The 20,265-nt window shown below is 31.3% G+C and overlaps 2 protein-coding genes across 3 annotated transcripts in view; one reads left to right on the top strand and one right to left on the bottom strand.

Moving 5' to 3' along the window:
- Positions 1–8,192: 8,192 nt before the first annotated feature.
- LOC106692727 (cytochrome c oxidase subunit 4 isoform 1, mitochondrial) lies at positions 8,193–15,741 on the top strand. The gene is made up of 5 exons (XM_014438842.2): positions 8,193–8,296; positions 9,702–9,900; positions 11,135–11,202; positions 11,401–11,525; positions 15,511–15,741. The coding sequence occupies exons 2-5, from the start codon at positions 9,706–9,708 to the stop codon at positions 15,645–15,647; spliced, it is 525 nt and encodes a 174-aa protein (XP_014294328.1). The 5' UTR covers positions 8,193–8,296; positions 9,702–9,705; the 3' UTR covers positions 15,648–15,741.
- A 2,189-nt stretch (positions 15,742–17,930) lies between these two features.
- LOC106692731 (calcyphosin-like protein) overlaps positions 17,931–20,265 on the bottom strand; it is a 28,224-nt gene continuing 25,889 nt past the window's right edge. The window contains exon 5 of one of the 2 annotated variants that reach the window (XM_067053037.1): positions 17,931–19,153. In XM_067053037.1, coding sequence (XP_066909138.1) covers positions 19,101–19,153 — 53 coding nt within the window. In that variant the 3' untranslated portion in view covers positions 17,931–19,100. The remainder of the gene's footprint in view (positions 19,154–20,265) is intronic. The other variant, XM_014438849.3, reaches the window with a different exon arrangement.

Genomic DNA, 20,265 nt, shown 5'->3' with positions numbered 1-20,265 from the left:
CACAAAATATAATATAATATAATGTAATATAATATAATATGAAGTATGTACATGTTTATGTATTTTTCTCATGAAAATACACTTAAATCAACACGTCATTGTTAATATTTCCTTTATAATTCAAAATATATTTTAAAAATGTTTAAATATAAGTGTGTTAGTTATTCTTCATGTTTTTAAAAACAATATTGTTTCCTTATTCCATTTTTTTATAGAGCAATCATATATTCAAAATCATTGTTTATTAGAAACTTCATTGTTACAACTGTTATTTTTTACTCCCTTATCTATTGTTGTGTTGTTAGGAGCCAATAGTGATGAAAGTAAGTTGTTGACCAATAGAAGTTGTTCAAAAATTAAATGATCATTAAAACCTTTGTGTTTTGAATAAAGCCTTAACAACATCAATTTACCCAGAGTGGAAGGGCCTCAAGTGAGGTATGTCTGTTTTTCCCTAGAGGCAGGTGGTCAGTCCTCAGATAAGCGCCTCACTGTTTGGTTATATCTTTTTGTTCTCTTGCATTGTCCATGGTGGGGATTATTTGTTTTTACTCCTTGTAGAGACAGTAAACTTTGTATCTCATCCTTATATTGACTATCCTGTTTTTTCTTATTATTTATTTTTTTTATTTCATGTTTTTAGCAATTTAAACATCAATATGGAATTTGTAGAATTTCACAACTTAAGTTTTTATTTTTTCAACTGCTATTAGAGGGAGAGTATATTCTTGTGAAAGTTTTCTTTCTGACTTTTATTTGCTTTATAATCTCAAGATATATTCTATTCATAAATATGCACTTAGCAATTCTATTATGTTTCACAGGTATATCTTTATTCTAAAATGTGTGGTGGAATTCCATCCCTCCTGGCACAAGGGGATCTCGCACAAATTACTTGCCTAATTTTTCCTCTAATGAATTATTTAAAAAGTTAAATGTAATGGTGTTTTCAAAAACTGATGATACCTCAATACAATCCTTAAAATTAAATGAATAGGGTTAGAATGAAATTAAATCATGAAGCAGACAGATTACTTTAACAACAGAAGCAGGCAGCCAATCAGGGGTTAAATGTGCAATGCATGGAAATAATACTAGAGATAGAGACTACTTTAGTAGGCTACCCTATGAGGATTGCCAGAATAGTAGACTTTACTGTTTCCAATGTTGAAACTCCTTCCTAATCATCAACCTGTAGATGTTAGAAAGCGACAAAAGATGAGATATTATAGCTAAGTTGGAAGTAGAGGCATCCTTAGTAACCACTTAGACAAATCCTAAGTGGTTCATATCCTTCATTGAATGATTGAAAATCACTCCATGATATTAATAATTAATTTTAAATAACTCTTAATTCGATAATTTTTTTTTATAGGCATGACAGACCGTGGAGATCCAAGGGCGCGTTTTAGGGAATACATCGCGCGTTTCTTGTTGTGGTTTTCGTAGGGTGGGTTTGTCACTCCCGTGCCTATTTTTGTGAGTGCCACCCATTGGCTAACGTGCCTCACAAATGTCTGGGAGAAGGCTGTGAGTGAGTGTTGTATAATGATATGCTTGAAAATATCCCGGGTAGGGCCAGGGTTTCGAACTTACAACCTTTGGGTTGGTAGACAGGCGCGTTACTACGATAATTCAATAATATCAGTGCCAATTGCCAATTCAATTGTGGTGTTGATTCTAATAAAGATTTCCATAGATATAGGTCCGGTCGGTCTGCATTTAGCATTCTAGCTAAGGTCGGCGGATAACAAAGATTATGTCCTGCTATTGAGAATTTGAATTTTATCGGTTTGTATGTCCTGGCTAGGCAGAAAAAATTAATAGCCTTAACTTAAAATAATTGGAAGCAAAACCGTGAAATTACTACTAAAAATTAATATTTTGAAATGCTATTATAGCGCAGCAATAAAAACCATAAATGTACTAACCTGCAAATGACTTATCTTGAAATCTAAACAAAGTTGTAGAAAATAGGTTTTATTATTTTGGTTTGTAAATAAGATGGTAGATGGTAACACTTTGATACTGCTGAGAACAAAGCAACAGGCATGCTAGGACAGTCTGTCGTGGCGTCTATAAGAAACAACACGCTCTCGTTGTCTTTATTTATAAAACCCGCCCTAAATTCCACATTTTGGTAGCAGAGCGTGGTTTAGTGCATAAAAGGTAACTTAACAGTGACGAGAAGAATTTACGTACATTGGTGGATACTTAAGCTTTGTGATTTTGTTTAGGACTAACCACCGAAATCAAAACACAAAGAACATGGACGCCACATTATTCAACATCGAAAGGCTCGCTGCAGAAAATTATGGGATCTGGTCTATGAAAATTGAAGTGTATTTAGAAGTGAAGGACTTATACGAAGAAATTATAGAAAAAGATCCACCGACTAAAGAAAACGCAGCTTGGAAAAAACAAAATAAACAGGTACTCTCTATTATTATTTTAACCGTTAGTAAAGATATATTGCCGTTGATTAGGGGTGAAGAAAGTGCGGAAAAGGTTTGGGAAAAACTAAGAGAAAGGTTTGAGGGCGTTCCGGAGGAGAAGGTAATTGATTTAATGTTTGACCTTGTCAAAATTAGGAAAAAAATACAGCGAAGTAAGGTAAATGCTGTTGTCATTTAAAAGAAGGAATAGCCTTTATAGGAATGAACAAGCATTAAAGACACGTCCTAAAAGGTCAAATGTTTGACTAAAAGCCTGCTTTATTTGCAAAAAAACGGGTCACCTAAAAATGGAATGCTGGTTTAACAAAGAAAATAATAGACAGCACAGGAGAAATGGACTCTCAGATAAACAAAAGCCTGAACCAAGAAGACAGCATAGAGCATCCTTGGTCCCAGAATTTGCCTTATGTGCAATTAGCCGAGATAATAAGTATCTGGTGGAGGAAGGAACCAAAGGAGCAAAGAAAGACGGAAGGAGTACCAATAAAACTCATGGAGGGAAAATTATAATTAATTGCTCTAGAGTTATTTAGTGATCTAATTTCAGTGACCAAGAAAATTGAAAACGAGAATAAAGCCATCCTTTCACAGGAAGGAAGAATCAAGGAGAGTGATGAAAACTTCGAAGATAAAGTTCCTACTCCAAAAGAACAAGTGACTTCTGATCAACAACAACAATCAAATGATGAAGAATCTGGTTGTGAATCTGAGGCACCTAAACTAGTAACTGATGTTGAACATGAAGATACTAGAAAATCATTTAAATATGAGTTAAATTGTGATTCAGGTCCTGATGGTGATAGCGGTGAAGTGTAGATGAAAATAAAAGTAACAAATGAAAAAACTAAAGAAGAAGAAATTAAGAAATATACTCATAGCAAGAAGAAGAAGAAACTCAAAAAGAAAAGGGGATTTAGTGATGCAACGAGTATTGTTAAACCTTCTATTGATCAAGATGTCACGATTTCAGAGAGTATCTTGGTGAATATTATAATCCTGACTATGAAAAATCTGGATGTAGGCGAAAAGGGAGAGGTCCAAGTCGCCAACAAAACACAGAACACCAGTTGGGGATGTTTGAACCTAGGACTCCAGGAAGTGTTTTGTGAATCATTAAATAATATAGGGTGACGCAATTAAGTTAAAAAATAAAATAAACAAATAAAGCAAAGTAATAAATGAAAGGAAATAATAAAACATATTTTAGGAAGGAAATTGTTGTAGAAAATAGGTTTTATTATTTTGGTTTGTAAATAAAATGGTAGATGGTGACACTATGATACTGCTGAGAACAAGGCAACAGGCATGCTGCTTTGTTCTAGGTGCATCTATAAAAAAGAACACACTCTCGTTGTCTTTACTTATAAAAACCTCCCTAAATTCCACAACAAACGGTGACCGTTGGTATAGCACCAGAACCGGTTTTGCCGAGCTTAGGATTGTTTGTAGTACACTTAGGTTGAAACTGATATCTTTACAGGTGGTTTTAATGGTAATTTAGGGTTTTGAGACCACAAAAAGAAATTTGATTGAAGAATTTTTTTTTTTACTCAACCAAATAACTTTGAAAACGAGGAAATCCAGATGCATAATAAAAAGGGAAGATTGTCCACTCTTCACTTTCCTTCCTCCTCGTCCTCCACTCTCACCTTCTGAACTAAGCATTGAGGAAAACTGCGTAGCAATTACCTATTGTATCTTGCAAGCCACAAAAATTGCCTAAGTCAATAAACGACCATAAAAGAAGTCACGTTCCATGACTTAATAAAGAAAGCAAATCTGTGATTTAAATCCGGAAATCTTGTAAAAGGTTACAAAAGAATATGAACGAAGCCAATTTTAGTTTTAGAGTTTAAAACTAAAAATTAGATCTGATCCGCTACAACCCATGAAGGGTTCAGTGCTTTGTAAGGAAGTACTGTTACTATACCAACGGTTGTTGAAGGAGGTGATTTGGTCAGAATCACGCTCAACCGCCAGATTTTTACGCAATTAAGGGTACTCAATTTAAGAGGCTGGGTGAACCCCAGGAGGGCTCCCGGAGCCCACAGGAATTGACTTACGGCTACAGTGTAACAGAAACAAAATTTCCTTGGAGTTAGTAGCCACGGGCCGTACATAGCGGCTATCCGCGCTCCCACAGTTTAAAATAATTAAGTTTATCACGGATATTTACAAACAAGGGATATTATAATTTATAAAAAGGGTTATCAAAGTACTGACGTAATCATGTTGGCTATACATTAATATTGATACATATAAAATTGAGAATACTTGAGATTCTTCGTTATCTAATAGTTACAGTTACTATTGAATTTAGTTGTCACTCAAAATTACAGTAATGTCATTATTACAACTTATATTTTTCATCAAACATTTTCTATTAACATTAAAATATAAAGTTTGACTCAAATTAATAAATAATTATTTCTGATTTAAAGGTAAATGTTGTTCTTTAAGAAAAAAAAAGCTTGATATTTTTTTTAGAAAGAGATAATTCTTACGAAAAAAATCAATGGCAAATATATTTTACCAATCAGTTTTATAGTACAACTACTTCTTCAGCATTTGAGCTGAAGCCAGAGGACATCGCGAAGCATGACTTTATGAGTTAAAGGAACTTATTATTTGACTTTCAGCCCATATTCTAAAGAGCAATAACTTACTTTGAATCTGTTAAGTGGATAAAAGATTTTGTCACCTATGAATTTTTTCTCATGAAACCATCTCTAAACAATTTTAGAAAACGAAACAATCACGAGACACAATGTTAAAAAGAAAATTTCAAGATTGAAAAGTTTTTTCAAATAAAATTAAGAACTCTAGGGTTAGAAGGTATAAAATAAAATGTTGATACAACGCACAAAAACAATATATTCTGTAGACAGTGTGTCATGAAACAATACAACAAATAACCATTTGCTTTCTCAATATGATTAACATTACATATTAGCATATCAACTAAATACAAATTTACGATAAAATATACATATTTAACACCCAAAAACACTACAGGTAACCATCTTAAATTCCTAGAACATAAAAAATAAGAATATTTATATTTATATATAGTTACAAAAAAACAAACAAACAGGAACTGTAAATTGCAAAAGCTTGAATTTGGAACAAGTTGATGTATAGCAATATCTTTAAGTCAAAATTACAAATGATTGGAGATTGGATTCCGAAATAAACCAGCGCATAGCTAAATCAACAAATGTGTATAAGCAAATCCGTAACGTTATAATCGGTAAAAAGGAAATGGAGTTATGTGTATATGTATGTATATGTGTTAACTATTTTGTATCTACTCTGACCCGTGCAGTTGAAAGTTGGCTGAATATTTTAAAAAATCGAAATCCAAATACAAGCTGTTGAAGTGAAGTACCTGATGAAAGCTCTCCGTAAAACTAGATTCGACCGATTGAGAAATAAAATAATAATAGAAGAAACAGAACGGGGACCGCTAATAGAAAATATACATCAATAAGAATTAACCTGGTTCGATCCCGTGCAAAGAATGCCGATCAATAGAATCCCAAAACATATGGGAAGCTAAAACTGAGGGGAAATAACCGAGGAATAAGTTGAAGGAAGTCATATCGCATCTGGCAAGGACAAAGGTGTCAAGTCACTCTAGGGGAAGCTGGCCACGGATAGAAAAGATTTTAATAAATGGATTAAGGATACCATGACACTGTAAAGGTGGATCCACATGTTGGCCGCTCGCCACGGATCGGAGGCTCGTTCAAATGCTCGGCAAACAAAGAGCGGGCCATCCACATGTCAGTGTTATTCAGAGAGGCAAGCATGGCGGACGTACTAGTGGTTTCAGCCATTGCACTTGGATTGTATTATTTTTATTACAAAAAAAGAAAATGAAAGGAAATTAAATATAAATAAATAAGATTAAATATAAAACTTATTATAAAAAGACCCACAAACACCTTTAACCTCCTAACAGCTCTCAGTTGTAACTAGACAAAGAACAATGGTGTAGATGCTACGCGAGCGCTCTCACGAACCCCTTTGATCTGTGTCCAAAAACCGACTCTCGACGGCTCGGCAACGAGCCTAGGCCAACCAAGCCAAGCCACCCATCCTCATGCTCGCGTATGTCTGAGTTCGCCATGGCTCGGCCAACATGTAGAGGCCCCTTAAGGTATATGGGTTGGTTAAAGAAGAAGAAGAAGACAAAAAAAACCTACATCAACAACCACAGGGTTTTATTAACTGTCAACCATAACACTATGATGGCCCTGATGACCCTCCCACTCCTAAGACATGCCTTTAGAGGGTATAATCCCGCATTATTGACTTCATTGGCCTTACTCCTCCGTTATACTCCTTCCTCGAAGGCTACAACGGCCTCTGAAGCCTCTCAAGAATATAACCGTCCGTTCACAATGTTTTTATTGAACTAGGTTATGAAACTGTAAAAGGCATCATGAAATGATCAAACATCTTCCAGCAGACTTTATTTATTGGCTCTGTGAATTTAGTAGGCATCCTAAGAATACTTGTCCAGTCGAGAAGCTTTACGCAAGTAATAAAATGGATCACTATACTAAAGTCTATAAATTATCCAAAACAAAGTATTGAACTATTGTAACCTCAATCAAACTAGATAAACCACTTGACGAAGGAATTGAGCTACAATCGCCTTCCTTTCTAATAGACTTTCTAACTCGACTAAACGAATAGAAATCAGAAAAATACATACTTGCCTTCGAATAATAAACCACTAAACAAATCAATTCAATTTCTCAGCAGCTTCTTCATACAGTCTTTCAAAATTAATAACTTTCCAGATGATAAATTTGGAACAAAACTACTATTATTTGCTGATCACTACTCTAGTTGCCACTAGAGCCGTTACAAGCCAACCTGGCGTGACTTAGCTACCAAGACGTTAACCACTATAGTATTCATCGAAACTATCGTGACATAGTGATTTTCCAGACTACCCAGTAATACATGAGGAAATCAACCATGCTTCACCAGATAAGACGGACATCCATACTTCTGTACAGGATACTGCCGAATTATTCGATTATTTGGCAAGAACTACATCCACGGACAACCATTCAAAGGCCTCAACCATAGAAGATGCTCCCTTCCCAGTCTTCAATTGAGAATCAACATACCCAGTATGTTGGTGACGAAAGTCCTCTCGGACAGTCCGGCCTGTCTCGTGGTTATTTATAAGAAATCGAAGTTTACTAAACGTAAAAGTTTTACTAGAAGAGACTTTCTTTAGCCCATCAAAAGGCTGAGGAAAGCATCCATAAGTAGCGTGCGATTTATTAAAACATTTCGCTATTTATTCGCCTGTAAGACCCGTTACGATTTACTTAAACGAAAATACATTTTTAAACAGAATTTTATATCCTCTACAATGGAGCAATTGGAACTTAACTACCGTAAATAGTTTTTGAGTTGCCGGTCCCTATTCAACAAAAGACAGTAATTGTATAAAAACAAAACAAATTTTCCGTTTATTGGAGCGGGATCGGACTATAGTGTCGCCAATTGAATACTATTAATTTTACAAATTCAAGCATTATTCAATTTCAAAACAAGAAATAGAGGATAACGAAGTTTTTTTTTTATAGTTAAAATAAAATTCAGTTTCAAAAATTTAGAGTGTAAGAAAAAAAATAATAATGGTTGATTATTATTATTTGGGTTAAACATAAATTCATAAAGGTATGTTGTAGTATTAAGTTAGGTATTCTTAAATCAGATGTTTGTTCAATTGCATTGATTGCGTAGGCTGTGAGTTTTGCTCCTAGTCCATTATTGTGGTTATCAGTTCGAGGTGGGGTGAAATTGATCAGGTATTTATGGAATATTTTTTGTGAATCGTATTCATAATTGAAACTGAGTAAAAATGTCCTTTTATTAATTTTTTAATTAATATGCATTTATGAAGATAGTAATTTAGGCCGTTCATAACTTTTATGGTTTCATTTTAAGTGCACCTAGTATCATATCATTTTATGTTACTTATTGACTATTATTTACTACGGTTTCAAAATTAATTAAACTTTTACTTCACTTTTTGTTTAAAAATTTCTTATTCAATCTTAACAACGATTTTTGTATGAAATCCACATTAGAGGAAATCGCTAATTCTTAGTAATTTTTTATCAAACCCAAAAAAGCATGTTGTAGATTCTTTCTGTAGATTTTATCTATCTAATAACTCTCTTAGTCATTATTAATTAAGGCAACAAAATTAAATGAACATCAATGTTTCTTAACTGAGAAATCTTATGTTAGTATATGAATGTTAACTTTAGTGAAATATTATCAATGTATTATTTCTTTAAACTGTTTTGCTTGATAAAAGTTTTTATGAGACATTGAAAGGAGGATGTGTATATTTCAACTTTGATTTTTCTTCTCAAGTCACTGTGCGTTGTAGTAGAACTATATGTCAATATTTGCTTTAGTATTGTAACTCCTAAAGTTATACTATATTAACTGTAGGTTAAAATATTGTTGGGATCTTGTAATGTTTTGCTATGTTGCAGTAATGTTCTAAAAAATGTGAAATTTAGATTATCACAGTTGGTGAAACATTGATAATTGTTATTCAGCAATTTTAAAACTGATTTAATATAAATATTGGAAGTGATCCTTGTCCTTTTTTCTTCTTACATTCTTTTATGTTATTTTTGTTGTTATCTACGTATGTTATCTGACATTTTTTTCCTTGTATTTTAAGTGTTTCAGAGACTGGAAACCCATAAACTAAGTCACTCCCTTTATATAGTCTTGTGTAATTCCCTAATTTTAACCTTATGCATTGATATATTTTGTTACTATCACACCCTTCAGATAATTTTAATGTCTCCCTCTTGTATTTGCCTCATATGTTTGCTACTTTAGTTTAAACTAAGTCAAATTTTAAACTTATATTAAAACTCCTTCCTAAGAAGTTTTAAAAAGTTTATACTTTTTTTTTTTTTTTTCTTTTTTAACTAACCATTTTTCATGTATATAACAGTATGAACTAGTTATTGTAATGTATAAATACTTTTCATCGGACATTGGGTTTGGTGGACCAGTTCTGTAAACATTTATATTGGTCCAAAAACATTTAAGAATAAGTTTGTTTTATAGTAATAATTTATTACCATTTTAACTATGCATACATGTATCTACCATTCCTTAAGATTTTGCATAGTTTTCTTCATCTACCTCTCCCACATTGTAAAAATTGTTTTTATTTTTTAGCATAATGTCGTCCAACTTGCTAAGGACCATCGCTAAGATGCAGAAGAGGTTTGGCCATAGTTCAGCCTCTGTAGAAAGTTCTGTTATTGGTACTAGAGAGATTGTAGGATTTGGTTTCAATGGAGTGCCAAATTATGTAGATAGAGCTGACTTCCCTCTCCCAGCTATTAGATTCAGGCCAGACACTCCTGATATCAAAGTGAGTAATCTTTTTCAGAAAACTTGCAGGTATTATTAATCCTGGATGACAACTATGTTCTTTAAACTAATTTCCAATTCTAATTTAACCAATCTATTCATTGTTTTGACAAATATGCGTAAACTCTTTCTTAATTATCAGTATTTACCAAAACAGGAGGTATATTGAAGTATAAAACACATTTAAATATATTCATTTTTGGAAATACAAAATATTGTTAAAAGTTAAAACCCCTTTGTCGAAACGATGAAGGTTATGATCTAGGGTTCATTAATTCTTTGTATTTTAATTTAAAAAATTTACTGGAAATAGGAATATATTTAAATTGGAAAATTACTGCTGTTGTTGATAGATATCCCTTGTACTAAGTTTTTTAGAAAAAAATTAATTATCTAATCTGGTCAATTTTTTCATAGTTTTATATTTTCCTGGTTCCTATAGCTGTTACCAATTTATTTAAAATGTTCTTAAAACTGGTAATGTAAGAATAAAATAAAATAATGTGTGAGCTATTGGTTGAATTTTAATTAAGTTTTGAAGAAAATGAGAGGGGAATATACCATTCTATAAATATTTCATATTCACAAAATAATTATTCCACAAATATTAGTGCAGGAATAATTGGGACTTTCATATAACCCCATTGACCATTTTTTGACCATTACTAGAATACAAAAATCTTTTTTATAAGTTCTGTTGATTTTTCCCTCATATTTATTGCAAAAAATTATTAAAATTTAGGATTTTACATCTACTGAAGAAAATATAACGAAATATTTTTTAATTGAAGTTGTCATTCCATCAAATAATGAGTATCTTAATGGGCATGTCTATTTTAAAAAAACAAAGAAGTAATGTAAATGTAATATTTGGAGGGTTTGTCAAGCTAATATAAATTTAAAACGAAATGTTGTTTGAAGGATCCAGAGTAACATTTTTTTGCTGTTCCAAAATTTATTTATATCTGGTCCAACTTATCATCAATAAAATGGGGAAAAAATTATATGGTTTTGTTAACCAAATAGTAACTGGTTGGAGCGATTTCTTGAAAAAAGTCTCAAGGCCTCAACTGTTATAGGGACTTTCTATTATGGTTTTCTTGATCTGAAACTTAGCACATTCAGTGAGGTAAATAATAGTTTATATGATTATAGGTCGTTATAAAAAACTTAAAATATAAAAATAGTTCAGTGTTTATTTTCTGTTTCTCAAGATAATGAAATTATTTTTTTAGGCTTTGCGTGAAAAGGAAAAGGGAGACTGGAAAGCCTTGTCCATTGGTGAAAAAAAAGCTCTATACAGGTTCGATATGTTTCTTATAAATGATATATTGTCTGTTAAAAAAAAAAAAATCATCATTATTTCTAATAAATACACTTGTAATGATTTCCAATAATTTTGGGATTTTTTTTTTATGATGAAGCTTTAAGAATGTTTCATTATCAATTAAATGATGGAGTTATTTACAAAAACAACATTATATTATTTATTGTTTTTTAGGGCATCATTTTGCCAAACATTTGCTGAGATAAATGCTCCTACAGGAGAATGGAAATCAATTGCTGGTTTTGCTCTTTGCTTTGCTTCGTTGGCCCTATGGGCATATATGGGTATGAAGTTGTTTGGTGAGTCATAATTATGTTACATTCTTTTTTTTTTTTTTTTTTTTATTAATTAGGCTTTAAAATAAGTTAGTGATAATTACAGTAGTAGGGGTACTCATGATCTTAAGTTTAACATGTTAGTAAAGCGTGTTAAATGGTGATATATTTCCTTCTTTTACCATGTTAAAACGATATAACATATATGGTTGAGAGTCTGTTACTAGGCTGTTAAATGGAGAATGATGTCACACAGCAAACCAGCTAAGCTCGTTACCGTTTTATGTGTTGTTATATTAGGTTACTTGCTCGTAGTTTATGTTTCAACTGTGTATTAGTATTGTTATTGATGTTTTTTTAAATTAATAAAGCAATGTATGACAATAATAATAATAATAATGTAATGACAGTTATCAATTAGCTCATCTTGATTCTCTTCCTCACAAGTTAGAAGATCAACAAGACACTCAGTGGCTAAACTTTCACACATCTTCCACTTTTCACTCACTTTAGGCATGTTGTAATGAATAACTTTAATCAAAATTTACAAGTAAACAATAACATGAAGTTTTGGAAGGAAAAGTTATATAACAAGTTGCTCTTATGCATTTATTATTTAACATGACTTTAAATAGGGTTGCTCACAATCTTATACTTATTACATTTAACATGGTAAAAATTTTTACATTTAACACAACATGATTATCCCCAGTGTAGTGAAAATAAAATAAAAGTTATATATGTGTTTCTGAATAATTTTAATATTTATACCTATAGTACATCTTGTTTTCTTTACATTGTTCTTATTTGATATGCAGTATGTGACAATATATTCCCAAGCAAATATATTCCCTTTAAAAGAAGGTGATGAAAGAAAGGTTCATGCAAAAGTAGTATGATATAATATCGCAGATTAAGATTTTACATATTTAGACATTAAGGAACAAATTTGGTTTAGTTTCAGTCTTGTGTCAGATTTGTGTTTGGGAATTATTAATAATTAATCTGATTTTGATTATATTTTTAGGGATTAGTCCTATTTTTCCATATGCATGCGCTAAAACATTTTCCTTAGCATTCAGATACGAGGGTGGTATGAAAAGTTCTCGGAATCACCACTAGATGTCAGTGCTAGAGAAACGAGGTTCCCACGCAATAATCACATTTTTTGTGAGTGAGCACGTGGCGCGAGAGGTAGTGATGACTCTTTGTTATTGTTTTAGGCATAGTGATTTGTGACAATGGAAAAAACTGAGATTCGAGCAGTGATTAAGTACTTTGTAAAGAAAGGTATGAAAGCAAAGGAAATTCATGCCGACTTTCAGAACACGCTGGGGGCTGGGGGACTCTGCTCCTTCATATTCAACTGTTGCCAAGTGGACCAATGAGTTTAAATTTGGTCGGGAGAGCTTAGATGATGATCCACGTAGTGGACGGGCAAAAAGTGCTACGACCCCAGAATTTATTGCAAAAGTACATAAAAAGTTCATGGGGGATTGTTGACTGAAAGTACGTGAGATTGCTAAAGCTGTAAGGATGTCATCTGAATGGGTTTATCACGTTTTAACCAAAGAATTGGGAATGAAAAAATTATCCGCAAGATGGGTGCTGCAGCCTTGACATTAGACCATAAACGCACCAGATTAGAAATGTCTGAACAAAATCTGGCCCGTTTTCAGCACAACCAATAAGATTTTTTGTGCCAGTTTGTGACTACAGATGAAACTTGGGTCCACTACTGTACCCCAGAGACAAAACAGCAGTCATAGCAGTGGAAATATGGTGAGTAACCACCACCAAAGAAAGCAAAGGCAGTACGTTTGACCAGAAAGGTCATGGCCTCAGTTTTCTGAGATGCAAATGGCATTCTGCTGATAGATTATCTTCCTACTTTCCAAAAAATTACAGGGCAATACTACACAAACCTCCTAGACCAACTACAGGAAAAGATAAGCAAAAAAAGGCCTGGTTTGGCAAGGAAAAAATCATCTTTCATCAGGACAACGCCTGCCCTCACACAAGTGCTATTGCTATGGCAAAACTTCATGAAGGTACGAATTGTTCCCACATCCACCTTATTCACCTGATTTGGGACCATCAGACTTTCATATCTTCCCCAAGCTTTCCTAGATGGAAGATTTCCAACAATAGACGAACTGACAGGTATTTTGCAGGCCTGAAGGAATCTCATTTTTGAGATGGGATCAAGGCATTGGAACTTCACTGGACCAAATGCATTAGTCTACAGAGAGACTATGTTAAAAAATAAAAGCAGTTTCACTGAGGTAAGACACTTCTTTCTAGTATATCCCGAGAACTTTTCAAAGCACCCTCGTATATCAAAACCGGCTCATCTGATTTGACCCGAATTTAGAGGAAAGTTGAGCATTGTGTAAAAATGACCCTGTATCAAATTGATATAACATAAACTACTTCTGCTCTTACATGGGCAGATATATTTTCCTGGATGCCTATATTTCTTAAAAACAGCCAAGCTGGTTTGGCCCAAAACTAAGAAAAGGTAAAGATTAGTTTAAACTGTGTCTGGTACAATTTTTATTAAATTTCATGTCTTACTTTCGCTTATCTATGTAAAAATGTAATTTCCTGAACTTTTTTATGTAAAATTTTTATTTAGAAATCATGAATTTGCACAATAATTACTACATTGGTTCAGGATATACCCTTATGTAATGCTGTGTTTCTATACTACTCATTATGTTCAAACTATTCTTAAAAATAATTAGTTATTTTTAGGGTAATCTGAATAGTTGTTGACAAATATAAGGCATTTATTTTGGAAAAATTGTAGTTTTTTTAAATTAGTAAAGTTCCATATGGGACTGGCATATGTTATGTTTGGTCTTAGGTATAAGTAAGTAGAACATAATTTGATACTGGAGTAGAACAAAAAGTGGTTGCTCCATTGCTATGATTTCAACCTATCATTTTCTCTTATTAGCTTTATTTATATTTATCATTTTAGTCATTATTTTGTCGCTTCATTTAGGACTATTTGAAGTGATAAAGTATAATTGGTCGATATGGAATGATTAAATCACATTATTTGCAGTTATTGTTTTAACTGTTAAATGTATAGTGTTTGATTCCTTGGATGAATAATTTTAACCTTAATCCACCAGCATTTATGAAAAAGTTCCAAGCTGTTCATGTATATTGTACGTTTGGGGAGAAAGATATCTAATGCTTTAAATCTATGCTTATCTTGATATCTATGCTTCACACTTTGAACAATTTTTTTTTTCCTTTTTGCATTAAATATCTCAATAACTTAATTAATTAATTAATCTTACATTCCGATATTTTGGTTTAATCTTGTAGAAGTATGTAGATGTAAAACCAGAATGCTTGGAAAGAAAATACATGTTTATGGTATGAAAATGAAAAACAATATTTTATTTGAACTATCACTCGTCGCTTGGTATATATTTTCCCCATATCTTTGAATATTTTTGGATTCTTGATCAAAAAAACTCTTTTTAGGCAATCTAATAAAGTTTTTTTCCTATGAAGTAAAGAGCTGATCAGCAAGTGCATTTCCCATCGATGCAAATAAGTAATAATCGGATAAAGCAAGATCTGGGGGGAGTAAGCTGTCTGTGAAAGTATTTTCTAACGAATTGCCTTAATTATTTTCTTTAAACTAGTCTAGTTCCATTTGTTGTCAATAATTAACTAACACCAAAATCCTTCCGGGGCTTGAAGGATTTATGCTTTTTTCTATTTCGACTAATAGTATCCTATAAATAAATTGTGCTTCTAGTTGTAACAGGAGCACCTAGCTGCTCCTTACAACTTTCAACAAATTGTTTATTACTTACGATAAATAAAAATAAGGTAGCTTAAATTTAAATAAGCCAACTACTATTAGTTTATTCCTAATAAATAGAACTTTTCTCCGAACTAAATGTGAATCTATGTATTAATAATTTTCCCCACTTGCCTTTATTATAGAATATAAATTAATATATTTTTTTTATTGTTCTAGTTTACAACCCCACCCTTCCAGAGTCATTTAATGAAGAAAACCGTCAAGCTCAGCTTAAGAGAATTCTAGCTTTTAGAATAAATCCTGTGGATGGTATATCATCAAAATATGACTATGAAAATAACAAGTGGAAGTAAACAAGAGGAAGTTTTGAGTTATAATTAGTTACGATTATTAACCATGCTGTAAATGTATATACATATTTCATAAATAAAAAAAGATAATAGTTAATTTAGTTTTTTTGTTTCACAATGTGATGATTAATTGTTTAAGAATAGTCTTAAAAAAAAACGTGTTTTTTTGGTTCATTATTATCTTTTTATCGTTAAGATGTAGACACATTTTAAATTATAATAATAGCTTTATAGTAACTTAATAAGTAATATACGCCAGTACTTTCCAAACTATGCTACTATGCCTCCTTAATTTTTTTTTGTTCATTATTATCTTTTAATTTTTAAGATATAGACACATTTTAAATTATAATAATACCTTTATTATCAAAAATACAACTTCCATTAATGAAAAGAGGATGTTTGTGATCCCGGAATTGATTTATTCAAACCTATCTTCATACATACCTTCAATTTTTATCAACTAGGAAAGTTTTTTGCAATTGTTTTGTATTCAATTGCCCAACCTTATTCAGATCATGTTATTAGAGTTTCTTACATTTAACAATTTGGTAAGAAACATTATAAACTTGGGAGCTTTATTTACTTGTATGCTTCTATTCATCGGAATCTTCATTATTGGTGACTTTTCTTGAGTAATCATTCAAAAGTTTATCTATTATTCTTAAAAAAATATTTCATTAATATAATATGAAATAAATAATAAAATATATTTATCCAAGTATATGCTTAAGGTTATTTGCTGAAAGAAATAATCTTAAAAACTATTTAACACCCTGCCAATATATTTTAACTAACACTTTCGCTCTAGGTAATGTTGATAAACATAGGGTCTATTTTTAAAATCAGGATAGTTAATATTGGATAAAATGGATAGTTTTTAATAAGAATTAGATTAATGTTAGATAAATCAACATTAATTCACTGAAATTGTGCTGCTGTGTTAAAATATGAAGTTAATTTATTTACTGACATTAAGGTATGAACCTCAGTTTTTTTATTAAAAACTTTGTGCCTCCATTGGGATTGTTTGACCTTACCTTATTCAGGTAGGAAAACTCTACTTGCAAAAAGTAATAGCTAGTATGATTTCTGTTACTTTTTGGGCTCAGCCTTAATCATTTAGTATTAGCGACAAAGCTTTAGTAAGAACAGAGGCGATTACTAGATATTATATAGTTTTTAAATATTTTTTTCACACTTGTTACTTCAAAGTTGTGGTGATATGCTGGTATATGTTTATATTCATGATGTATTTAAAGCAAAATTTTTTTTGTGCTAATGATTTAATTTGCCCTCTTCTTTTTCTCGAACCTTGCAATTAAAAACCATTGAATTTATCTTTCAATAAGTCCAAGTCAGAGGATTTCAGAACTTTTTTTTTTTAAATTTTGGCTAAAGAAAATTCAGTATCATGAGCTGTTAATAAAAATTATTCTTAGTTGTGGCATATTTTCATGAATTGCCATTTTTAATTTTCTTTTGACTACTTATTGAATTACATATTTCTGACCCTTGCTTTTTTTATGTTCATCATGCATTTATAATATCTTGCCGTCATCTTTTGTCTACAAGTCATTATCATTTCTCACCACACTTATTTAGCCCAACTGTATTTTTAAATTTATAATTTTGACCCTCATTTATTTATTTATATATTATTTTGTAGTAATTTACTTTATAAACATTTAGTCTCATTTCTCTTCCTTATTTATTTAAAATAAACACTTACTTTTACTTTCAACAATTTCCCTTTGGCTCTCTTAAGTACGTCATAATATTTTCACAAGTAAGCCCTAGTGGCCGATCATATCCGTACTTGATCTTGACGGAAACTTTGCAGGAGTCTCTGTTTATTTTATTTTTTCTTCTCATCCCATACCCCTCCCTCCCCTCTTTAATTCTTTCCTTACTCACTTTTTGTTACAATCTTTATTTAATTTTGCTCATCTGCTTAAATGTGCATATTTTGCCCATTGGATCATGTATATCGTTTTCTTCCCCACCTTTCTTGTTAATTTTTACATGAGCACTGCTTCTTCAATAAAATCTCTTACACTCACTCTCCCTCTCCCCATCCCCTCCCTATTTTATAATTAAGAATATTTTCCTGTTACCATAAACCTCTTTCTGACATGTAAATCATTTACAATATTATCTCTTCTCAACAATATAATTATATTTTCATCATAACATACTTTTACCTCTAGCAGAAAGACATAAATGAATTAGGATAACTTGGTTTTAAATAACTTGGATTTAAAAAATTTAATTGCTTGTAGCTATTTAAAGTATATATAGTGATTTGATATATATGTATTTAATTCAAAACACATTATGTTACAGGAAATACATAAAACTTAATGTTTAAAATACAAAAAGTACAAAAGAATTTGTATAGGCATTAAGTAAATTAATTTATGGTTTAAAAAAATTTATTATCCAATGATATTATTTAGGTAAATACTACATATTTAAGGATTTTGTCCTTGTTAGTGTATAAGATGTTAGTGTCAGTTAATGAAGTATTTTCATTTGTCCCAAGTTATTATGGTACATAAATGTTTTTTACAGTAGACATTATGAATCAAGGATTTCACATTCAAACTTAATATCTCCCCGATAGTACAAACATTTGCTCCAATAGACTGTGGTTACAATCGTCATGTAGATAAATCAGTAAAAGCTATTTCAAATATAAAAAAAGAAAACAAAGTGTGGCACGGGGTTCTTTAAAACTAGAGTGAAATTTTCTTGGGGTTTAATCTGATACTTAAATAGCGGAAGACAATAACAATATTATAGCTATATTGTCAATGAGCAACTAATATCTGAGTTGTAGTGAAATGATTAACAGGTTTTACTCCATGTCATTATATTTATTCAAATATTTCCATTTTAATTTTAATGTAAAATATAGAAGATATAAATCTTTAAATAAATTCAAACTTAACTTCTAATTATAACAGCTTCTATAAGTTTTTTTTGTTTACAGATCCTAAGGAAAAATGTTTATTGTTCAAATATTAGGTAGTTGTTTAACGGTAGAAAGAAATCAGTTATATATCAATTGGACACATTATAGGCTTATGAATATAATTATAAACTTAATAACTGTACTAAAAAGATTCATCACCCATCAATAAATTTATGACTGTTAAGATAATTTTCCTGTAGGTGTGACAACGGAAAAAAAGTGCGAATGTCAAAGAGATACAACTTGTGATTTGACTAGTGATAACACTCTTTAGTACAAACGTCTGACACAAAATATAATAGATTTATTTTATTATTTTTTTTCAATAAGCTAATTGTAAAAGATTCTGCTGAGTTAGATTTGAGTGGATATTTGAAATAAAAGAACACGCAAATCGAAAGCATCAGATAAAACGTTATATAAGAGTTGTTCATAATTTGTAAGCCTGCCGTATCATCAGGTCGAAGTAGGCATCAGTGTCAATTGAAGCGCTGACTCCAGCGTAGTAGTTTAAAAACTCTTCTCTTGTGATCTGAAAATAAAAATAAAAAGATTATTTTAGTATATAAATCAATATTTAAAATTTTAATTAGAATTATGCCTAACATGTTTGTTAAAGTTGTGCGTTTTGGATGAATCACTGACAGAATTTGGTGTGTGGTGTGTATAGTGTATACAGATAATTGTTACTAGGTCCGACACACTTATCACTTGTCTGGGTTTAAATCTACAGTACTATATAATGCCGACTAAATCATCGAATTCCTCTCATATTCAACCATTACAATCCAAAACCCTTCGTAAAATCCTTAACCCTCCTTACTTTGTCACAAAAAAGTCCTCCATCAGGACCTCAATGTTCCATATATTGCCGATTTGGAACCAGACACCAATCCTTTCCTGATAATGTTCACAATTACCCAAACCCACTTGTCCTACTTCATTACTTGATCATCCTTAGCGTCAGAAAAGAAGATGGCCTCGATATCGTTTCCTCTAGATGTTATTGGGGTTCTATCAATGGTTAGATTCTCCACTTGTCTGTACCTTGCCATTGCATCACAAGCATCAAATTTTATTTGTTGTATATATTTTAATACAGCTGTAAATATCAATAAATAAATAAAAAAGAGTATTTAAAGAGTTACTGGATCAAACAAATTTTTTTTATTGAACCATTAAAAAAATAAAATAAATTTGGGGAGGCACACGAATGACAATTCAGTAATAATTACAACATTAAAGATCAAGGGTTCTATTTTTGGTACAATCGTTTTACTTAATTGACTGAAAATGAAAATCATCTTTAAAAAAATGGATTATATTAATTATCAGTGCAATTAATATAATCCATTTTTTTTAAGAAGCCCCTCTAGATTGGAGAAATTTCCTTACATAACAATATATCATTGGTCAACTTTACCGGTAAGTGCATATGTTATGTTTTCGAATAATAAAATATTTAATTCTTTATTATTGTTGTGATAAATTATAATAGAGAAGGTTGACTGGGCTGAGATTTAATTTTTAATATAATGTGAAGAATTGATAAAATAGGGTAATTGTAGACTGAATTTAATGACCTGGGCAGAATAGCCTGCATAAAGTTATTTTTTTAAAATGATATGGTTCTAAAACTATATT

The sequence above is a fragment of the Halyomorpha halys genome, unplaced genomic scaffold (assembly GCF_000696795.3).
Source record: "Halyomorpha halys isolate HHAL.00 unplaced genomic scaffold, Hhal_1.1 Scaffold68.1, whole genome shotgun sequence".
In the NCBI taxonomy this organism is placed as follows: domain Eukaryota; kingdom Metazoa; phylum Arthropoda; class Insecta; order Hemiptera; family Pentatomidae; genus Halyomorpha; species Halyomorpha halys.
Note: the sequence above shows the minus strand (reverse complement) of the source record. Positions and strands in the feature narration are given on the sequence as shown.